This window comes from Pelodiscus sinensis, chromosome 19 (genome assembly GCF_052426305.1).
Source record: "Pelodiscus sinensis isolate ZL-2025 chromosome 19, ASM5242630v1, whole genome shotgun sequence".
In the NCBI taxonomy this organism is placed as follows: domain Eukaryota; kingdom Metazoa; phylum Chordata; order Testudines; family Trionychidae; genus Pelodiscus; species Pelodiscus sinensis.
In genome coordinates this window covers 14,983,678-15,006,220 of record NC_143070.1, presented here as the reverse complement: position 1 = coordinate 15,006,220, position 22,543 = coordinate 14,983,678, and the positions used below count along the sequence as shown (strand labels likewise).

Genomic DNA, 22,543 nt, shown 5'->3' with positions numbered 1-22,543 from the left:
TATTTAAGAGTGATACATACAGCAAAATAAGACACATCCAGCAGATTGTAACATGAAAATTGATAAGTTACGTGAGAGATTTTGTCCAGAGCATCTTTGAGTTATGCATATTTGTATCCCTAAGACAATTTCATTAAGCATGGGGAGGTGTCTGTCACACTGTGAATGGATTTCTTTTGTACATGTAGGCATAACACTAATTAGACTAGGTAGTAACCTATTAATTGAGGTCATTTGAAATAGCAGTTGGAGGTGAATGGAGTTCAGGAGGGTTGGTAGAGCAAATATGAATAAAGCTCAGCCAGGTGATCAGCAAAGTAGTACTCACCGGATCCTGTCCAAATTCTGAACTCTGTCAGGCTGACAGACAATGCTTAAAATTTATGTTTTCTAAGTCAACATGAAGCAAAAGTCACTAGCAGGTAACAGATCAAAGTGAAAGAAAACTTGTAGGGGAAGTGATGCATTTGACTGTTGTGGAGAAAAGAGGAAGTGAGAAAAGCAAATTGCTTTTAGCAGAACAATCTTAAAGTTAAAAACTAATCCTTTAAAAAATTAAAATCAAATCCTTTTGATTCTTTGGTCTACCTCTAATGTTAGTGAAGAAGGGAAAGTAAACTTTTGCTATGTAGTGCCATGTATTAACATTGTGGTTTGCATGTTTGTATTAACCAATCACAGTCACAAACTGTGGGCTCTGAAGCAGTGGCTGTACAGGGTGTTTCCAAAAGTAGGCCTCAGGTTAGCTACAATTTCAAACAGACCCAGTTTCATAAAAGAAACCAGCAACGTATTTTCTTTCTGCTTCACACAGGAAGTGTCTTAGGAAAATGCAGCTGCCTTTGCTACCCACAAAGCTGAAATCTTACAAAAGAAGATCTTTGACTTATCTCTTGCCACTTTCCCTCTATATAGCCTAAACAAGGTTAGTATTTTAATATTTGTCTGATACGCGGCCTGCCCCTGCTGGTCCTGCCGTGGCCACAGCTTCAGCTCTGGGGAACCTGGTGGTGGTTGCTCGGCTGATCCCAGGGCAGGGACCTTGCTCTGGAGCTGCACCGTGGCCCACAGCTGGGAGAATTGAGCACGGCGACCTAAGCAATGCTAAAGACTGACTGCTGTCACCCTGCTCTTCTGGGGGTGTAGAACCGCCCCCTCCCTGATTACCTTGGGGGCAATTGGTGGTGGAAGGCAGAACTACACAGAATTCGCATCCTCATGTTGTGTCCTGCCGCTGTCAGATGCTGTTCCCCGGAATCCTGGAGCCCGTGGGACACTGAGGTAAGAGGCTGCCGGGGACCAATGCAGGGAAGAGTGGGGAGGGAAAGTGTCCCAGTACCTGCCTGTTTCTGCCCCAAGGGAACTGGGCAAAGCGGGGTTCCCTGCCTCATTACGGGGCTACTAGTAGCTAAATCAGGAACTTGCTGCACTTCCGCTGTTGGCCATTTTCCAGACTTCATTCAAATGAATCCCCTCTAGCACCTCCCCCCACTTCCGTAAATCATGGGAACCACTGGAGGTGAGGAGGTGGATATTACCATTCCCCCCCACCCAGCTGCTCGCTCCTATTCCGTGGGGAGATCTTCTCCTCCCCCTCCTCCTGCCGTGGGAGGCAGGGCCGGTATTCTGACTACTCTTTCTAGTAATGGCGGGTGTAGCAGCAGGAGCAAAGCAACGCCAGGTGGGCCCTGGCCTCAGCTCCCTTCTACTCTGGACTGTGCAGCCAAGATGGAAGCTGGGATGGAACAAGTGAGACAAGTTGAGGTAGGGGAGGCGGGTTTTGAGCTGTCTTGGTCCTAGCTCAGCCCTAACCAGAGGTGGTGCCATGGTAATTAACCCCCTTTAAATCCCATCCTCCCCTTCCCCTCCCCCACTCCAAGGGCTGCAGAGCCAGATCTGATCCAGAGCTCCCCACCAGGATCTGCCCATGCATGACAGGCACCCCCGGGGGCAGGGGAGATGACCTCCTCCTGCAGGATCAGGGGAAGCAGCGCAACGCGGCTTCCATGTTGCCCAGCCCTGGGGTATTTCCCAGTACAGCCCACAGGGGATGGGCAGGCCCTGCCGATGGGGGGGAGGAGGGCAAGGGAGATAGTTGCCCCCAGGTCCGGCCATTTCAGTGGTGAGCGGAGCTCCCAGCTATCGCTGCCACAGAAAGAGCAGCAGGCGGCTCCAGGTGTGTTTGCACTGCCTAGAGCAGCACCTCCCTGTGCAGCTGTAGGGGCTCGGGTGGGCCCAGTGCCCTGGTCTGGCCATGCTGAGGGCTGCCTGCCCTCGGCCCCTTTACCTTGCCCCAGGGTCCAGCAGACTCTATCAAGATATGGCTGAGCCCAGAACAACCCAGCCCCACAGAGGCCATAGAGAGGAGGGAGATTCACTGGAGGGGGAATCTGACTCACGCCCCATGCCCATGTGTGTGTGGGAGGAGGGGAATGTGAAATCCAGCATAATTGTGGGGGGTTGTTTCTACACAGGGTTAGGGATTGAACTGCCATGGGAAAAGTTCATGTTGGGGCTGGCCTGGATCATCCCCATGGGCAAGAAGAGGGGGGAGAAGGGAGGGAGGTGAGACACAGACACAAAGTGCCTGGGTCTTTGTCTTTACTGGGCTTGGCAGATCTTGGGGCACCCTTCCCATCCCCAGCTGGCTTCCCCCTCTGGCAAGATAACAGAGAAGGACTGAGTCAATGTGTATATATATGAGAGAGAGAGAGAGAGAGAGAGAGTCATAGAAGAGGGCAATATGGCCACAGCGCTTGGTTGGGTCTGTGGTTTCTCTGGGAGTTTCCCGCTCACTGTACAGTCACACAGCCCATATCTGGGCAGGGTGAAGTTTCTTTAGCACAAACACGTTCTGCCTGAGAAGAGCTTAAGTTCTTCCTGGGCCCGGCAGAGGCTGCTGTGCTGCTAAGACTAGGTATGTAATAGTGTAGTCGATTTTTTTGCTTAATAAGTCTCGGAGTCTTTTTCGCTTTAAAGCAAAAATTTGGCCTTGCACAGAACTCATCTCCATTGTCTTTATAGAGACCTTTTAATAGATTAGGGTTCAGTTTAACACACTGGTCACCAACCAGTAAATTGGGATTTACTGGTGGATCTTGGAGCCTCTGACAGGTGATCCTCACTGGTGTGGCCAAGAGACTATAAAGTGCCAGCACTTCAGCTGCTCCTCCCCGCACTGCTGGTAATCTCCTGACCTTTGCCTTAGCACTGCCTCTCCCCTGGGGAGCCTCCTGCTTTCTGGGCAGGGCAGGGGAGGGAGAAGAGGAGTGCTGATGTCGGGTGCTCCCCCCCTCACTTATGGTTGCCAGATATCCAGTTTTGAACTGGACAGTCCAGGGTTTGAGATTTCTGTTTGGGAAACAAATTGAGAAAATCAAAATGTCGGGTATTTTCTAACTAAGATGGAATGTCAATTGTGATGTCATGGCAAGTGTGTCCGGTATTTTTGTTGAAACCATCTGGCAACCCTACTCCCACTCTGTATCCTATCTCCACCGAGCAGGGCAAGGAGCACAACAGGACTTGGGATGGAGTTCGCTGGCTGCTTTAGGGAGTGGGCCAGAGCCAGGACAGAAGTGAGCCTGCCTTAGCCCCACTGCAACCCCACCCGGAGCCACCTGAGGTAAGCAAGGCCCAGCTGGAGCCCACATCCCTAACTTCGTCCCCAGTCATGAACCCCTCCTCCATCCCAAGCCTCAGCCCCAAGCACCCCTGCAACCAAATGCCATCCCAGAACCTGTACCTAGAACCCTTCCTAAATCCCAACTGCCTGCCCCAACAGCAGCTCAGAGCCCCTCTGACACTCCAGGTCCCTTAATCCAAGACCAGAACCAACACCCCAACACGCTGCCCCAGCCTGGTGAAAATAAGTGAGATGGGCAAGAGAGGGATGATGGAGTGAGCATGTGTGGGGCCTAGGAAAAGGGGAGGAATGGAAGTGGGGCAAGGTTAATTATATTTGAGGTAGCTCTTGGATTGCCCTTAAATTCAATAAGTGATCTCATGCTTAAAAGGGTTGCAGACCTCTGGGTTTAATACCGTGCATTTCCTATAATGTTTGCTCTCATCACTTTTCACTGCAGTGGGAACAGCAGCCAGCTCGCTGTATACTCCAGCATGTGTCCGCATGGTGCAGATCCTCAGGCAAAAATGGAAAGAGAGGTTATATTCAAGGAGCAGATGAATTATAAGAACTCCCTCGTGGGCACAGGCAGAGCCCCACAACAGGATCGTGGATCGCCAGGAGAGGAGATTCTCCAGGTGAGACAGCAGGCGACCATCTTTGCCTCCCTGACAACTGTGATGGAGCCCCTGGCTTGCATGCCTGGAGAAGGCTTCTTCCTAGATTTATTTTAGTAATCGTGTAGCAGCAACAACTTTTAGCAGTTACACTGTTACTAAAATGCTCCTCCCAGTGGTGGGACCAGCATTCTATGCTCTTCTGCCCAGGCCCATTCCTGGGGAGTCCCCTGCCACTCCAAATAGGGTGGAAGGAGGAACCAGTTTAAAAACTGACTCGCTGTGCAGTCCAGCTCCCGCCTGCCATCCCGTGCTGCTCTTGCTGCTACAGCTCCCCATGGGCAAAGCTGCTTCAGCATCCCACGGAGCAGGCCTGCCATGGCCTGCTCCAGGATCCTGCCTGTCCTCCCTCCGCACTATTGCCTCTCTTTCAGTGGCAGCAGCCAGGGGAGGGGAGGTGGCTCCATGGGAGATGATACGTGCGGGGATCCAACTTGATAGCTGGCTTTCCACATATACCAGCTCCCGACTGTCCCCCTCAGTGTACTGCAGAAGTGGGATGGGGGATTAAAGGCAAACACAGGAAATACGGCGCTACTTACTGAAAGCAACGTGTATGAGTCTCAAAACTGGCCATTCATGAAACTGTCCTTCAAAGCCTCTCTGGTTTGTGCTGCCCCAAGATGTGATCTCTGGTGTCTGGCTGCTCAAAGTCTTGCTAAGGGATCTGCCTCTACCTCCCACCCAGCCAGGAAAGTTTCCCTCTTGTTCTCACAAAGATTATGCCTCTCTTGTTAATTTAAAAGTTGAGAAGTACAAAGTAATACATATTTGGAAAAATAATCTGAGCTATATGTATAAAAGAATGAGATACATGTAGGCTACGTCTACACTGGCATGATTTTCCGAAAATGCTTTTAACAGAAAAGGTTTTCCATTAAAAGTATTTCCGAAAAGCGCATCTAGATTGGCAGGACGCTTTTCCAGAAAAGCACTTTTTCCGGAAAAGTGTCGATGGCCAATCTAGACGCGCTTTTCCGGAAAAAAGCCCCGATCATCATTTTCGCGATCGGGCTTTTTTGCGGAAAACACTACTGTGCTGTCTACGCTGGCCCTTTTCCAGGACAGTTTTCCGAAAAAAGACTTTTGCCCAAACGGGAGCAGCATAGTTTTTCCGGAAAAGCACTGATGATTTTACATTAGATCATCAGTGCTCTTCCGGAAATTCAAGCGGCCAGTGTAGACAGCTGGCAAGTTTTTCCGGAAAAGCGGCTGATTTTCCGGAATAACTTGCCAGTGTAGACACAGCCGTAAAGTAATGCACATTGGAAAAAATAATCCCAACTATACATACATTATGATGAGGACTAATATGGCTACAACTACTCAGACAGATCTTGGTGTCATTGTGTGTAGCGGAAGTCAAAAAAGTACATAGAATGTTAGGAATCATTAAAAAGGGACAGAGAAGAAGACAGAATACCTTCTTGCCTCTATATAAAACCATGGTATGCCCACATGTTGACTCCTGCATACAGATGTGGTTGCCTCATCTCAGAAAAAATATATTGGCATTGGAAAGGGTTCATAAAGGGCAACAAAATGATTAGGGGTTTGGAATGGATCCCAGATGAAGAGAAATTAAAAGTCTGGGACTTTTCAACTTAGAAAAGAGGACACTAAGGGTGAATATGATAGAGTTCTATAAAATCACGATTGATGTGGAAAACGTGAATAAGGAAAAGCTATTTGCTTATTCCCTCAATATAAGAACTAGGGGTCACCAAATGAAATTAATAGGCAGCAGGTTTAAAATTAACAAAAGGAAGCTTTTCTTCAACCTTTGGAACTCCTTTCCAGAGGATGTTGTAAAGATCAAGACTTTAACAGGATTCAAGAAAGAGCTAGATAGTTTCATGGAGGTTTGGTAATCAATGGCTATTAGCCAGGATGGGTAGGAATGGTGTCTCTAGTCTCTGTTTCTCTTGATATGGGAGACAGGGGAGGGATCACATGAGGATTACCTGTTGTGTTCTCTCTCTGTAGAGTATCTAATATTGGCCACTGTCAGCAGACAGGATACTGGGCTAGATGAACCTTTGGTCTGACGTAGTATGGCCGTTCTTCAGTTCTTATCTAAAATAGATGTTACCACTGATGGCAGAGATCTTAGAGTCATTGTGGCTAATTCTCTGAACACATCCACTCCATTTTTTGGCTCCAGATCTACAGTTAGGAATTAGGGATATGAAAGGTTAATCAATGGGGCCTGCTCCAGTCCCAAGGAAACCCCGCCACAAAGAGGGTGCTCTGGCCATCCTGAGCAGCCTCGCTCTGTGGCAGACCCGGGCACATCTCATGCAGAGGCTGCTGGGGATGACTAGAACAGCCTCTGCCTCTGACGTGCCCAGGCCCGCCATGGACAGGACCAGGCAGGAGCAGCCAGTGCCTGTGGTTCCCCAACTGCTCCGTTTAATCGATTAACCAGTTAAACAGCACATTTAAATGGTTAACCAGTTAAACAGGCATTTGCATCCCTATCGCGAACTCCTTGGAAAGGGCTAATAAGAAAATATCAAAATGCCTCTATAAAAATCCATGGATCCTTGAATCCTGCATATAGTTCTGGTTACCCCATTTCCAGAAAGATCTATTACTACTGGAAAAAGTACAAAGAAGTGCAACAAAAATGATTAAGTATATGGAACTGCCTCCATATGAGTGAGATTAAAAAGACTTGGATTGTCAAGCTTAGTAAAGAGAAGAGTAAGAGGGCATATGACAGAAGTCTATAAAATCGTGACTGGTGTGGAGAAAGTGAAATAAACTGAATGAAGTACGTTATACAATGCATAGTCAACCTGTGGGACTCATTGGCAGAGGATGTTGTAAAATCAACAACTGGGTTCCAAAAAGATTTAGATCAATTAACAGAGGATAGGTCCATCCATGACGACAGGGAAGCATCACTTCATAAAATGCCCTGTTCTGTTCATTCCCTCTGGGGCATCTGGCTCTGGCCAGTATCGCAGGACAGGATACTGGGCTGGCTGGACCAGTGGTGTGACCCAGTGTGGCCATTCTGATGTTCTGCTGTGGTGCATAGGCAGCTGGTGGGCTGAGACACGAAGGCTACGTCTCCACTGCAGGCTTTCTGCGCAAAAGCAGCGAGTAGGATGCTCTTTGCTCCCCTCTCCCTGTGGTCAGTTTTGTTGAGGAACAAAAGTTCCACAGAGTCCAGGTGATTCTGCCGACCCAGCCCAACCTTCTCCCAAATGGGCAGGGTTGCCAGGTGTCCGGTATTGACCCGGACAGTCCGGTACTTTCACCTCCTGTCCAGTAAAAACATTCAGACAATACCGGACACCTGAAACGTCCAGTATTTTCTGATTTTTTTTCCTGGCCAGGAGGCAAAAATACCGGACACCTGGCAACCTACAAACACGCAATGCTGTGCCCGGCATCCTTCTCGCCCCCCTCCCAGACCTCATGCTTACCTGGTTCCACAGGGAAGCTAAGTTTTTTGCTCAACAACTTTGGTCTCTTGCCCCCCCCCCCCCCTTTGTTTTCTTCAACAGAATTTTCCCCCTCTTTTTTGGGGGGAGTGAGGGGGTGTTCGGTATTTTTGGTTCAACCATCTGGCAACCCTACTAAGGGGGTCTCTGAAATTCATTCAGATCAACCTGTCACATGGCAAATACCTGTCCCTCGGGCCACAGAAACAGCCCGAAGTCATGAAAGTGCCCTCAGTGGGTCAAGGGGGCATTAATTTCAGCCTGAGCAGTGTGAATCCTTTCCTAATGGCTCCTCTGGCCCTATCGCTTTGTGGGGTGAGCTGGGATCGTCCCTCAGCTGCTTTGTCCCTGTTATTTCTTGGCAGATTTCACGGAGGAATCCGGCGCTGTTACCTGGGTTGTGTGTGTATCGATTGGCCAGAACCTGCCATGGACTGGTTATCTCTAAGCGCTACAGCCCACCCACCCCCGCCTCTCCAAGTTACTACTGTTGGGAAGAGGTGGAGCCTATTCCTTGGAGCAGCCATTCCTCTCGCCATATCCCGGCGCACGCAGAGCGCTGAGGTAAGAATCCACCGGAGACCGAGGCAGGGAGGGGGATAGGAAAACTGCCCCAGTCCCTGCCTGCCTCAGTGGCCAGCTGGCGGGGCCGAGCAGGATTCAGCGCCTTGTTTCGCTGCTGCTGCACTTCCCGCATCTGGCTGCTCCCGCCTGTGGTGAGGCTGGAAGCCAAGAGGGACCAAGCAAGTGGAGGAGCGGGTATTTGGGGTTTCTGGAGCCCAGCTCTGGCCAGAGGCGGAGCCAGGGTGATTCCCCCCCTTACATCCCATTCCCCAAGGTCTGGGGCTGGAGCTAGGGGAGGAGGGCGGTTCTCAAGGTTCCCGGCTCAGCCCGAGCCGCCTCACCCTGGGGTGGGGTGGGCTCCGAGCTGGGCGAACACTGATGAAGTCGCTTCCCTGTGGCTGCTCAGAGCAAAGTGAGCTCAGGGTTAGCCAGTGACTAACGCAACAGGGCAACATGGCTGCTAGGATGATAAAATCCTAGAACTAGAACTGGAAGGGCCCTTCAGAGGTGATCTAGTCCAGTCCCCTGGCCTCACGGGCGTGGCCAAGCACCGTGTAGATCATCCCTGACAGGTGTCTGTCATTTCCTAGGTTGTTATTTCCTTTTTTATAGCTGGGCACTATATATGCCCTTTTCCAGTCTGCTGGAAATTCTCCTCACTTGCATGATTTTTCAAAGGTGAGAGCAAACGGCTCGGATAACTTCTCTGAGCTACTTGAGTATTCTAGGCTGCATTTCATCAGGCCCTGGTGACTCGAAGTCATCAACTTTTCTAAGTAATTTTTAACTTTTTAGTTTTTTTATTTTAACTTATTCTTATTCCAGCTCTATGGTTCTAAGATTCTATGAACTTCTAAGCCTGCCCCCATTTCTGCTGGATTTCCTTATGTTAGGCATCCCTTCGTCTAACTCAGGGTGGGCAAAAGAGACTCTGCGAGCCAGATCTGCAAAGCAGGTGGATCCGGCCTGCGGAGGCACGGCTGCCCCCCTGCTCCCAGGGCAATTAAGGCCTGGTGTGGGGCAGTGCCTGAAGCCTTCTTTGCTCTCCCCCACTGCGCACTGCTTACAGGGCGGGGCAGAGTGGACAAGGCTTTGCACATTCCCCTGCCCCAAGCCCTAATTGGCCTGGAGGCAGAGGAGCATGCAAAGCCCCCTCCTGTCCTGCTGTGTGTGCCCTGCTCACAGGGCAGTGGGGAGAGTGGAGCACGCTTTGCATGCTCTTGCCTCCCCCCCCCCCCCCCGCAGCCAATCAGGGCCCGGGGGCGAGGGAGCTGTGTGAAGCTTCCTCCACCCTGCGAAGAGCCTGCAGCGCTTCATAGTGACACGGGCTCCTTGCAGGGCTGGAGGAGGCTTCCCATGCTCCACTGCCCCCTGGCCCTGATTGGACTGGGGCTGGAGGAGCGTGCCAAGCCTCTTCCAGGGCCTGGGTGTCTAGTGGGAAGGGGGAAAATCATGGTCTGGGAGTGGGTAGCCCCTCCCCTTCCCATTTAGGCCCCACCCCTAACAGGGTAGCCCAGGGCCACTTCAAATATTTTTGAAGTGTCCCGTGGGCAAAAATTATTGCCCGCCCCAATCTAACTTGGTGAAAACCGAAACAAAGAAGTCATTAAGAACCTCTGCGGTTGATCTGTGGTTTCCCCCAAACCATTTCCCTTCCCACAGCACAGTCATGCAACCCGCATTCGGGCGGGGTGGAGTTTCTTTAGTTGAAACATGTTGAGCCTGAGAAGGGCTGCAATACTACCTGGGCCGGGTAGAGGCCACTGTGGTGGCAGGACAGTCAGCTGCATGAACACAGCTGGGTTATGGTGGTGAGTAAGGATGTAAAGGATCGTGTAATTGACTAATCGGATAGTCGAAAGGGTAGAGCTGCCCCTTTGAAATGCCACAACGGTTTCAAAGTGGCAGGGCTGCATGAAGCCCAGAGTCAGATGGGGACTCCCCAGCTGCAGTTTTGAAGTACACCCCTCTTCCCCCTCCCCCCTCTTGCTGCCTCTAGCTGATAGAGGCAGCAAGGGGAGAGGGAAGCGACGAGTTGACAAGACTGTCGATTAACATCCCTAGTGGTGACAGGCAGGTGCACAGATCTCTCAGCTCCCTTATCTGCCCCTCTGGCTGCAGGTTCCTCCCACCCCTTGTGTCTGAACTGAATTCCACAGATGAGATCAGCACCAGACAGAGGCACCTAAACCTTAATTCCCTCTGGCAGAGCACAGGGGAGGCAGAAAACTGAACTAGAGCCTGAGTCCTTAAACCTGGGAGCATTTGTAACCTGGTCCTCTAGTGAGTGTGCTACAGGCTTCCCCCTGCCCGCTCCACAAAGGATCTGAGTTGTCACTCTCTGTGTTGTAATTTTAAGCATTCTTAACTGAGTGAGGACTCAAAAAATGAGATTTTAAAAATCGGAGTTCCCCTCTTCATCTTCTGGTTTCTCAGTCTCTGGAATGGAACCAGGTCACATTTTCAAACTTTTCTCTGTATCCACAAAGGCTGGAAATGTTCTTTAATAATTTTAAAAAAAATGAATACTGAGATTCTTTCCTAACTGTTTGCCCTGGGATGGCATACCAGCACCTATTTTCCTATCATGCCTTACTTAAATAAGATTCATTTATTGGCATTTTCCTGGGGCGGCCTGGCTCCCAACGCAAGGCCCTTGGGACACGCAGCTTGGGACATGCCCCATTTTTATTTGCTCAGCAACTTTGAGCCTGGAGTACTGGCACTCTTTTTCTTACAAAAAAAGCACTGCCTAAGGAGCTGGGCTTTGGAAAACCCCAACTATCCTAAAATCACAGCTGGTAACAGGGTGTGAGAATTTTCCAGCAGGAAATTTAGAAACCTCATGATCTCTATTGCAGCAGTGCTTAGGTGACCCATGTCACTTTACAGTGGTTTTGAGCTCTCATCTTTTTACTTGAACAGAAGCTGTGTCCGAACAGTCCAAATCTCAGTGGAAAAGCTTCCCCCCAACACACGCACACACTGAAAGCTGTTTACTGGAGTGGAGTCTCCCTAAACTTGTAGTTCTTTCTTAATCACCTTTTTTCCTAGTGGCAGAAACATCCTTTCTCTGCATCCCCTCCCTCTGGAAGCATTTACCTTTTTGGAGAAGGGAATCACTTTGAAATATAATTTCCCCGGAGACGAAGTGGGGAGATAAGTGGGCAGGAGCAGGATTTCCCCCCATTCTCTCCAGGTAGGGATTTTACATTTTTATCAATAAACTAATTGAATAGTCGATAAGGGTGCCTTGTCCCAGCGCTGTTGCTACACTTCAAAGGCGAAAGTGATGCAGGGAACAGGGGGACCATCAGGGGTCTGATTGAGTCCTTCACTGGCCCAGTGCTCCCTGTGGCGTTTCAAAGCAGTAGCGCCACATGGAGCCCAGGGTCAACTGGAGACTGCCCCGCCGACCCAGGGCTCCATGCAGCGCTGCTGTTTTGAAACGCTATATGGGGGTACCTGCAGCATTTCAAAGTAGCTGTGGTGCAGGGAGCCCAGGTTAGCTAAGTTACCCTAAGTTCCATGTGGTGCTGCCTCTTTGAAACACTGAGGGATGCCTGGGGCCAGCTGGGGAGTTCTCAGCTAGTGCAGGGCTTCCTGTATCATTTCAAGGCGGCAGTACTGCATGGAGCCATGGGTCAGCCGAGGACTTCCCCCGCTGTCCGTGGGCTCTATGCGGAGCTGCCGCTTTGAAGTATCCCGTCCTCTTCCCCCCACTCTTGATGCCTCTTCCTGATAGAAGCAACTAGGTGTGGGTCGACTAGTGTTTCACCACCCTACTCCAGGTGAAGGGATGAAGGGCCCAACCGCATTTGGGGAGCAAATAACTGGACTTGTCCAACAACAGTTGCTGTTAACCACTATCTAGTCTGTGTTATAAGTGAGTTACTGTTCCACTTTGTGACTAGAAGAGGGGAGGTTGTCTAGGGCACACAGTTGAAACCCAGCTGTGGGAGAGAGCTGTGTAACCGTTAAACCACAGGGCTGAGTCCGGATGCCTGGAGTCTGTTCCTACAGCTGCTACCGCCTGAGTGACTCTGTGGACATGGCAGGGGGTTGGTTATTGCCTGTGCCTTAATGTCATTCTCTGTGCAACGGATGTGGGCATGCTCACCCAAATCTATCGATAATAGGTTCTGTACAATTCTGGACGTGAGTGGTTAATCAGTGAGCATTACTGCGCTGTTCTTAGCTTTGGGGTTTGTTCTGAGCAGTGGGGGGTGTGTGGCAAAGCTCCAGCTATTTCCTGTGGATCTTGTACTAGTGTTAGCCCCAGGGACTCACTGTAGCCCTCCACACAGCCTCTGTCTCTTTAATCGAGACAGGAGCCACAGCCTACTGAGCTATCCTCAGTAAAAGCAAGTTCATACATTTGGGTAAAATCCCCTTTGGAGTCCTGACCTCCCTTCTTCAGGCAGGCATTTAGCATATGTGCATGTGTGATAGGCCATCAGCATTGGTTTGTGCAGGAATGGACTAGAATGGTTGGAGGGAGACAAACTGCCGGGTCACTCTTGGTTCTTTTCACTGGGGATGCAACTGGACTGATTGAAATCCCAGCATTTAAATCACCAACAAAAATAATTGATTTAAATCAAGTATCCCAATGATATTTCTTGATGTTTCTTAAACAACTAGGCAATTCGCTCGTCATAAGACGGGATTTTGAGGTCTCTCCTCCACGTCGGTCTTTTCTCCTGAGCCTCCGGGGTCTGTCTCTCTCTCTCTCTCTCTCTCTCTCTCCAACTTCTACTGCCTCCTCCCCCCCCCCCCCCCCCAGCTCTCCTCCACCTCCTGCCTCTCTCTCTGTCTCTTTCTTTCTCTTCTCCTCCCCGTCCTGCCTCTCACTCGGGGGACTGCAGAGCCCAAATGGCCGTTTGGGCTCCACACTCCCTGTGCTTCATGGGGGGCGCGGAGCCCAAATGGTCGCTTGTGCCACTTGCTCCCATGCGGTGGCCTGGCTGAGCCGCACAGAAGTCAGCCGAGCGCCACGGCAGGAGGCGAAGGGGGGCAGGGCAATGATGTTCATGGCCAGGGGGCGGGGCCTGGAGCCGCTGTCAGACCGCATATCACTGCCCTGCCCCCCTTTGCCTCCCACTGTGGCACTCAGCTGACTTCTGTGCCGCTCACCTGGGCTGCCACGGGGGAGCAAGCAGCACAAGTGTCTGTTTGGGCCCCGCACTCTCCATGCAGCACGGGCTACCCAGAGTGAACAGCTAGCATTTCAGGCAACAGCCCCCCCCCCCCCCCAGGGAACAGCCAGAATTTCAGGCAACAGCGCCCCCCAGAGGGAACAACCAGCATTGCAGCGTTACAGACTCTAAGACACTGGGCTACTATATATATGATGGCACAAATCTGATCATTGAAACATGTTAGTTTGCAACCCAGCACTAGGGATGTCAACATGTAGACGACTGCATGATTAAGTAATAATCCTGTCAACTAAACACATCCCCACTTCCCCCACTCCTTGTTACCTCTGTATCAGAGGCAGCAAGCAGTGGAGGGCGTGAGCCCGAGACCAGCAGATAGCCTTCCCCAACCTATGGTGCTCCCTCTGATAGAGAGGCAGCAGCTTGGGTTGTTCAGAGGACAGGTGGGACCAAATACACATGGGGAGCCAGCTTTTAACCTCGCTCTGCATGCATACCGGCTCCATGGACCCGTCTGCCCTTACCCCTTGCTGCCTTTACATAGACAGTGGAGAGGGTGGGGAGGCAGAAGCTGGCGATGTGGGGAGCCAGCCCTGGCTCCATGTTGCTACCTCCCCCTACCACACTGCTACCTCTATTAGAGCATGGGATGCTGGCACATATCCGGTTCATGGGGAGCTTGGGGAAGCTGCTGGCCCTGCCACTGTGGTCTCTATAATAGTTGTGTAACCTATAATATTTTGTGCAGTTACACGACTATTCAATTAATCACGGTCTGACAATCCTTGTCTTAATTAACTCCTCTGTCATGCTTAGCCCTGATTCACCATCACGTAAACACAGAACAGTCCAATCCAGCTCGTGTCTCTTTGCACATGTTACTTTAGTCTGCTGGGAAACAGAAATCTGAACGTACAGAACATTCCAGAAGCCAGAACGAGACTATAGGCCTGGCACATTTGGGATGAGGAGCAACTGTAGCTGTTACTTTTAAATGAGACATTTAGTATTTTGTCATTTTAAAAAATAATTTATGTTTATCTACCCTGGGGGATGGGATACCGCAAACAAACCAACTGACCCTTCGGCTGCCCTGACTCATTTCTCATTCTAGGTCAGCCAGGAGAGGAGCCAAAGCCATGGACTGTTGCCTACGAGAACAGACCCTGCCATGGCTGTGAGAGGCTGTTTTGTGCAGCTGCCTACTTCATGAAAGTCCAGCAGCCAGCGCTGCTTCTCTGAGAAAAGAGATGAGGGAGAGAGAGGAAACGGGCCCCTCTGCGCGGCCTCTTAATGCCTCAGGAGATTTGAAGAGTGAAGGAAAACCAGGTAACTGGAGCTTCCCTGCCTAGGGACTGGCAAAGGAGAGATGTCGAGATTCTGACTTATAGTGGTGGGTGTAACTGCCTTCTTCCTCCCGTTCCCTGGTGCAGCAGGGGCCGTATTTCTTCTATGGACTCAGCTTGTTATGTGCAGCTTCTCTCTAGCGTGGCTGCTGTAGCACATGCAGCTCCAGTGGTGCACAAGTAAGAACATAAGAACGGCCATACTGGTTCAGACCAAAGGTCTATGTAGCCCAGTATCCTGTCTGCTGATAGTGGCGAATACCAGATACCACAGAGGGAGGAAACACAATAGTATGGTATTCATCATGGTAATCATCATGTGATCCCTCTCCTCTTCTCCATTTCCAGACAAACAGGCTAGGGACACCATTCCTTCCCATCCTGGCTAATAGCCATTGATAGCCCTAACCTCCATGAATCTATTTAGCTCTTTTTTGAATCCTGTTAAAGTCTTAATCTTCACAACATCCTCTGGCAAGGAGTTCCACAGGTTGACTGTGTGCTGAATGAAGAGCCACTTCATTTTGTTTGTTTTAAATGTGCTACCTGTTAGTTTCGTTTGGTGACTCCTAGTTCCTGTATCATGGGAACAAGTAAATAACTTTTCCTTATTCATTTTTTCCACACCAGTCATGATTGTATGGACCTCCCCTCTTTTCTAAGCTGAAAAGTCCAAGACTTTTTAATCTCTCTTCATATGGGACCCATTCCAAACCCCTCATCATTTTTGTTGTCCGTTTCTGAACCTTTTCAAAAGCCAGTATATCTTTTTTTGAGATGAAGTGACCACATCTGTTTGGAATATTCAAAATATTATGTAACTGAATATATAGAGAGAGGCAGTAAGACATTCTGTCTTATTCCCTATCCCTTTTTAAATTATTCCTAACATCCTGTTTGCTTTTTTGTCTGTCTCTGCACACTGAATGGATGTTTTCAGAGAACAATCCACAATGACTCCAAGATATCTCTCTTGAGTAGTTGTAGCCAGTGTCACGGAAAAACTGCACGGTGTCCTGGGAATGCGTCTGCTTTTCTCCCCCCCCCCCCTTTTCTTTTTTTTTGGTGGAACAGCAGACGTGCCTTTTAAGAAGCCCTGTATGCCCCTCGTTCTATGAGGAAGAAGGGCTCTTCAGAAAGACAAGGATTTTCCTAAATTTGGCCCACAAATTTTTGCACAATTTGCATACTTTATTCTGATAGATCAGCATTGTCTAGACATAGCCAGGGGGACAGTCCCATTGGGAGGGAACTGGCAGCAGGGAGAGGCATAACTCCTCCTGAGAATACCTGCAACATGTGAATAGAATTATCACCCCCTCCCCCAAAGTGTAACCATAAAAAATGAGCATGCTTAAAATTAAGGGACAAATCTGGTAACAACTGTTACAGCAAGAGGAAACTGAGGAGAGGTCACCCAGAGCGCTACAACCGGCCACCAGGGGGCGAGCAGGGGCTGCCCAAACCTTCACCAGCAAACGCTCCCAGCTGCCTTTTCTGTTCCATGTGTTATTGCACAGACTGTTTGTGCTGCCCCAGCTCATTCCCCTGCCCTCCATGGTGAACTCTCCCTCGCCTGCCAGTCTCTTGTCAGAGTTTTCTAGCTCCTTGATCCTCCTCCCTTCAGATTAGATCCTGACGGCAACCGTTCTGGTCTCACTGATGGGTTTTATTTTCCAGGTGATCAGGCTAAACCTGCGCTATGGAAACGTCCAGCTGTCCTCGCAGCCGTAATCTTGGCTCTGGTGGTCGTCGTCGTTGCTTTAGCAGCAGCTCTGGGAGGTAAGTTCCCACCCCCTGAACATTCAGTCTCTGGGCCTGGAGCTTTCTGCCTTTGCTGCTCACAGCGCCCTGGTGTCTGCTCCTGGGCTCTCAGAGTCGCTCGAGGGTCTTTCATACGAAGCCCAGACTGGGCCAGACCCAAGGTCCATGTAGCCCGGTGGCTTGTCTGCCAACAGTGGCCAAGGCCAGGTGCATAAAGGGAGTGAACAGAAACAGGGATTCATCAGGTGATCCCTTCTCTGTCGCCTGTTCCCAGCTTCTGACCAACAGAGGTGGGGACTCCATTCCTGTCCATCCTCCTAGGAGCCATCCTCCAGGAATGTCTCTGGCTTCCTTTTAGTTCCGTGTCCCCTCCTGCCCAATCACTGTCTGAGCTGAGGATATCACAGTCACTCGCAGGTTTCTCCTCACAGTTCTGTGAGGCGGCTCCCCTTTATGTGGTGGGCACAGGCACTGAGGCATCTTTCCAGAAAAGGCACCAAGACACCCACGTCCCAATTTCAGGCACCCTGTGATCCACCAAACCCCTGTATGGCCACTGCTGAGCCCTGGGGCGCCTGAGCCCCCCTGGGGATGACAGTTTTGCCATAGACATTCCCTCGGTGCTTCTGTGTCTGTCTCTGGGCTTGTGCTGCTGCTTGGCCTTGCCTGTGGTAGCCGTGGGGCAGGATCAGCCTCTGTGAAACAGGTGGGGGGACAATGAGACCTCCCCTCTTAACCCTGACTCAGTGGTTAGGGCCCTCACCTGGGCTGTGAGACACCCTGGTTCCAGTCCCCTCTGCATGAGGTGAGAGAGGGTCTGACCAGGGATCCCCCACCTCCCAGGGGAGGGCCCAGCCACTGAGCTCTGGGGGGAGGCAGGGGAAGAATCCTCAATATTGCCTGTGGAAGTTGTTCCACTTCAGTTATTTAATTCCACAATGACTTACTATAACCCTCTGATCTAGTGTCCCGAGTGGTAGGAGCCCCCCGCTCTCAGATCCCTGCTCACCAGGGATCGGGGACTGAGCAGGGTCTCCCACATCCAGCTGGGAGCCCTACCGAGGGGTTAAAGGTTATCTCAAAGACTGCCTTTTCTCCTGCCCTCCCCCCCAGCCATTTCCAGGGGAGTTAGGTGTCAACTTCTCCCAAGAGCTGACATTGGTGCCTGTGTCTAGGGCAGGATTTCTGCTGCAGGAGACTAGCAGGGCTGCTCCTCCCTGCAGCCAGGGCTTAGGTGCTGAGTTGCAAGAGGGACGAGGTGCAGGGCACATCCCTGGTCGCTGTCTCCTGTTGGCTGGCTTGGGCAGCCGCTGTCTAACCTTCTGGCTGTTGTGGGTCCCATTTGTAGGCACCTCTCTCTCCCCATTCATTGCATGGGGCATCTGGGTGCCCAGGGCAGTCCTTGGGTATCCCGTTGTCCTAATGATTTCCTAGACAAGTAAAATTTCAGCATTGCAAGGCTGGACATCACATGCCTCTGTCCCTGCCTGTATCCAGACCCAAGGGTCAGGCAGGGATTCGGACATGGCTTGGAATTTTATCTGGATTTCCTGGATCCCAGTCACACAAGGCAGTGAACACAAGACAGTCACTCTGTTTCAGATCCCAGCCCCTTCTGTTGCTACTTTCTGTACTTGGGGATTCTCTCTACACATGTGTGGACTGGCATGGAATGATGTGTCCCCTTCCCAGCAGCATGTGCACATGACCACTCTTGAGGTTTTCCTTTGCTGCCTCATCAGAAATTCCTTTTCTGTGGGGAAGCAAAGATTTCTGAAGGCCTGCAGTGATGCAGAATTCCACCAGGAGTTTCCTTTAGCTGGAGAAAAAGCCTAAATCAACTAAAAACAGCCATATTGGGACAGAACGAAGGCAGTATTCCAATAGTGTCAATGCCAAATGTTTCAAAAGGAGTGAATAGAGTGACTTGATCCATCTCATTATACTTTCCAGACTTCTGGCAGAGGCTAGGGACACCAACCCTGCCCATCCTGGCTAAGAGACATTGATGGACCTAACCTCCGTGAACTTAGCTAGTTCCTTTTTGAATCCTGTTATATTGGCTTTTGCCAATCTATATAACTCTGGCAAGGAGTTCCACAGGTTCACTGTGCACTGCATGAAGAAATATTTTCTTTGGTTTGTTTTAAACCTGCTAACTATAAATTTTATTAAATGACCCCTAGTTCTTTTGTTATGAGAACAAGTAAATAGTTTTTCCTTAATCACTTTCTCCATACTTGTCATGACTTTATGCCTTTGATAAGGGAATGTGAGGGAGTGAAAAGAGGAGGGCCTGGCATCGCAGGGGTGAAACAGGACCTTTTGGCTCAGCTAGTCCCACCCCACTTTATCTGTAGCCAATGCCAGGTCAGGAGGGAGGATAATGAAGGAACCTGGCTCGTTTAGGGGCTGACCAGCAAGGAAACGGGAGTTTGGTTCCGCAGACTGCAGGACACAAACCCAAGCCTGTTCACTTGGCCAGCCACAGGAGAAAGTCAGCCTCCAACCTCACCCCATGGGACAAAGGGGAGACCCTGCTAGAACCTTAACTAAGGGAGGAACCTGGACTCTTGGGGCCAGGTCCTGAGCTTAAGAACTATCCTAGTATAGTAGGTCAGAGTTCCTAGGCCTGGGGCACCAGCAGCAAAGTCCTGCAGCCTTTCTCTGCTGGCTAATCCACAGACCCATCCACTAGGCCACCCCACCCCCAGGGAGACCCGGTCACAGGGACCTTGTCAAAGGCTTTCTGGAAGTGTAAGCAAACTGCATTCACTGGACCCTCCTTCCCCGCATGCTTGTTGGCCCCTTCAAGGAATTCTAGTAGATTTCAGACTCACATGGTCTTTGGGAACAAGACCAGCAGCAGCAAGTGCAGCAGGTCAAACCCCCTCTTTGGGGTCTGATCCCCTCTAGTGGCCATTTTGTGGAATTGACTGAATTATGGCTGCATTGAATATGTAACTAGCAGCCTTGGGAACTCGCTGGCACAGGAGAGTCCTGAGTCCTAGAGCTCAGCAGGATTCATAATGGGACTGGACCTTGATGTGAATCATGAGACCATCCAGAGGAGACACTGTGTCCTCTATAAAGGGGGATGAATCAGCCGTTCTCTCCTGCCTCTCCGGGTAGGTCACTCTCTCTGGATCAGGGTACGACTGGAAGGAATAGAAACCTTCCCACTTTGGGGGGGATATTCCCTGGGGCAGGTATTGCCACCACTGCCCACTAGGGGGTGTCTTGCCTCCCTCTGAAATCGCTGGTGGCGGCTCGCAGAGAGCAGCCGTGTAGCCCATCAGTCTGTTCCAGTCTGGCCGTTCCTGCGCTTCTCTTCCTGCTCGTTCCCCATGGAGACACGAGGGAAGCATCAGTCTCCTATCTGGGTGTTTTCTGCATTGTCCATCTCCTCTCTGTCTCTCTCACTTTCTCTCTTTTTATTTTTTAAGTGGAAAAATCTAGGCAGCCGCCTCCCTGCCCCGCTGCTGCCCCTGGGTGCCCCGACGGCTGGTTCAGGAGCGAAGGGAGATGTTACTATTTTTCTAAGGCTGAAAGGGACTGGACCGAAAGCCAGAACAACTGCTCCTCACACGCTGCCTCCCTGACTGGGATTGAGAATCTGCAGGAGCTGGTGAGCAGCACGGACGCTTTGTGCCGAGCCCAGTGATCGCCGGCAGCACAGGCCGGGCTGGAGTCAGGCTGGGCCCAGCCACTGTAGGGAAGAGCCTAGGGCCCCAGCCTCCCCAACCTTGCACCTGCTCAGAGCCTTGGTGGGAGACTCCCCCTGAACAGGGCTGGGCCCTCTCAGTCAGTTCCAGTCGCTGCCTGGGGCCTGCTGGGTTGTGAACCTCCCTCCTCAGCTGAGCCCCAGTCTCCAGGTTCCCTATGGATGGAGAAGGAGGATCCAGCTGAAAATGGGACCTGCTCTGTGCCCCCTTCCCACCTGCCACAGTTCCTCTCCCCTGGCCCTCCTGTGCCCTGAGATGGGCCCTGCTGGTCAGTCTTGTTGCTCAATCCCTGCTTTATCCAGTAGATGCTACAGCCCCAGGGAGAGTGAAGGGTTAACACGGATCTGATCTCTTCACTCAATTAGAAAGGTTGATGTCTCTAGAAATCCTTGGCTGCCCTGGACTCCCTGGGAGGTGGGGGCAGCACAGAGCCAGGGTCTAACTCAGCTGACAACTTTGCTTGTATTTGAAAGGCTTCCCTGCTGCCCTACCCAGGCAGACTGGACCACTGGATTGGCCTCCAGAAGGACGCAGGTGGGGTCTGGAGATGGGTCAATGGCACCAAGTTCGACCGTCGGTGAGTCTGTTTCTTTTTCTGCATTGGGTCCGAGTTGATGGAAATGCCCCACTGGCTGCTTCCCCCCCTGCCAGTAGTGGGGTCTGGGCTGGCACAGGGAGCGGGGATCCTGAGGGGCTATGAGTGCAGCAGCTCCCATCCCTCATCTGGGTGTCTGTCCTGGTCTCTGCCTGGCACATGCTGAATCTAACTCCTACTGCCTCTGGCTTGCAGGTTTGAAATACAAGGAGGAGCCGACTGCACCTACCTAAATGAAGACCTCACAATCAGCAGCTCCAGCTGCAGTAGGCTGAGGAAATGGCTCTGCAGCAAACCCGATGCCTCTACATAGCTAGAGGTGCATGTTTTAGAAAGGGACTTGGGAACTGAGTGGAATTGGAGACCAGATATGACACAGCCTGGATCTGGTCCCCCTTCATGTCCCCTTCGTGCTGCAGCCTTGTTCTGTGTTTATTACTCTGCCTCCAGAATTTTGCCTGGTCCTAGCTTTGAATCTCCCTGATGCTGGGGTCTGAGAGCCTTCTCTAGGGCAGATGTCTCAGTTTCAGAGGAAGTGCCTCTGTATCCCACCTTTGTCAGGGCTTGGGTCTCTCGCTGCTCTATCACTTCGTGCAGGGGGCCTCTTCCACTCCCAGCTGACCTGGCATTTAAGGCTTCACATCTCCCTTCTGTGCACTGTGTTGTCCCCACAAGCCAGCCCTTCTGCAAACCAGTGCCTACATTTTGCTTCTGCTCTGAACTAAGGATAGGCCAGCACTTATAAGCTATCAGAGCCATTCCTCAGCTGATGCGTTTTTCTAGGGTAAAAGCACAGAAGAGAAAATGTATAAAAATAAAATTTCCCATACGCCATAACGCTGGGTCGGGTGACAGGGTGGGCCCACTTGCTGATTCCCTTTTCTGTTCATTCCCTCTAGGGCAGGGGTCAGCAACCTTTTCAAACCAAAGAGCCAAACTCCACCAAAATTCAGAACAACTGGTCAACAAAGAGCCGTGTAAGAATGCCCTTTTGCAGACTGAAAATATACAACCTAATGTTATTGCTACTTGACAGAACACTAAATGAAACATTGTATTCACAGACTTTATGTAATAGCATTTTTGTTGCTGCTGCGCCTGGCAGGAGTCAGGGTTGGGGTGTATGGGGAGCTCTGGGCAGCAGGTTGGGATGTGTGGGAGGTGCAGGAGGCAGGGCAGGGTGGGTGCTGGAGGTGGGGGAGCCCTGGGGCCGGATTACCTTACCTGGGTGAGGTTGAGCTGCACCTGGCAAGACGAGGGGCTGGACCAGGATTGCCACAGCCGAATCATGGCCTCATCTCCAACCCACGTTGTAGAAGACAGAAGCTGCCGCTAGACCTTCCTGTGGTTATATGGGGGCCAGACTGCAGGGCCTGCCCCAGGATCAGGACCAAGGACTGGACATTGTGGCCAGTTGGAGGCTGGGCATGCCACCTGGCCCAGGGAGTGCTCCCCGCACAGCGGGCTCCTTGCCTTTGGGCATCCAGGCCCTGCCCTTGGCAATGCTATTGTCTTGTGCACCAGGCTCAGACCAAAAGTCCTTTACCTTTTCCCCTTCCATCATGTCTAGTTGCATATTACAACGGACTGTTAAGTTCTGGACACGGCGAGGCAAGGATGCTTCATCCCC

The 22,543-nt window shown here is 51.0% G+C and overlaps 1 protein-coding gene across 5 annotated transcripts; it reads left to right on the top strand.

The window, feature by feature from the left end:
- Positions 1-813: 813 nt before the first annotated feature.
- On the top strand, positions 814-21,978 carry LOC142823226 (C-type lectin domain family 2 member B-like). 5 transcript variants are annotated; one of them, XM_089770612.1, is made up of 10 exons: positions 814-1,281; positions 3,506-3,625; positions 4,086-4,263; positions 8,123-8,321; positions 11,376-11,520; positions 14,598-14,812; positions 16,510-16,611; positions 20,040-20,221; positions 20,792-20,895; positions 21,109-21,787. In XM_089770612.1, the coding sequence occupies exons 6-10, from the start codon at positions 14,734-14,736 to the stop codon at positions 21,224-21,226; spliced, it is 585 nt and encodes a 194-aa protein (XP_089626738.1). In that variant the 5' UTR covers positions 814-1,281; positions 3,506-3,625; positions 4,086-4,263; positions 8,123-8,321; positions 11,376-11,520; positions 14,598-14,733; the 3' UTR covers positions 21,227-21,787. The 5 variants fall into 5 exon arrangements, with proteins under 5 accessions (XP_089626738.1, XP_089626737.1, XP_089626741.1 ...); XM_089770611.1 differs by lacking the exons at positions 814-1,281; positions 3,506-3,625; positions 4,086-4,263 and adding an exon at positions 6,664-7,413; XM_089770614.1 differs by lacking the exons at positions 814-1,281; positions 3,506-3,625; positions 4,086-4,263 and adding an exon at positions 21,813-21,978 and having other exon boundaries at positions 7,947-8,321; positions 21,109-21,232.
- Positions 21,979-22,543: the final 565 nt, after the last annotated feature.

Coding starts and splice junctions, on each gene's coding strand:
- LOC142823226 (XM_089770614.1), top strand. CDS start 14,734: ATGAGGGAGAGAGAGGAAACGGGCCCCTCTGCGCGGCCTCTTAATGCC. Junction 16,612..20,039: donor TTTAGCAGCAGCTCTGGGAG/GTAAGTTCCCAC, acceptor TTATTTTTTAAG/TGGAAAAATCTAGGCAGCCG. Junction 20,896..21,108: donor GGCACCAAGTTCGACCGTCG/GTGAGTCTGTTT, acceptor TCTGGCTTGCAG/GTTTGAAATACAAGGAGGAG.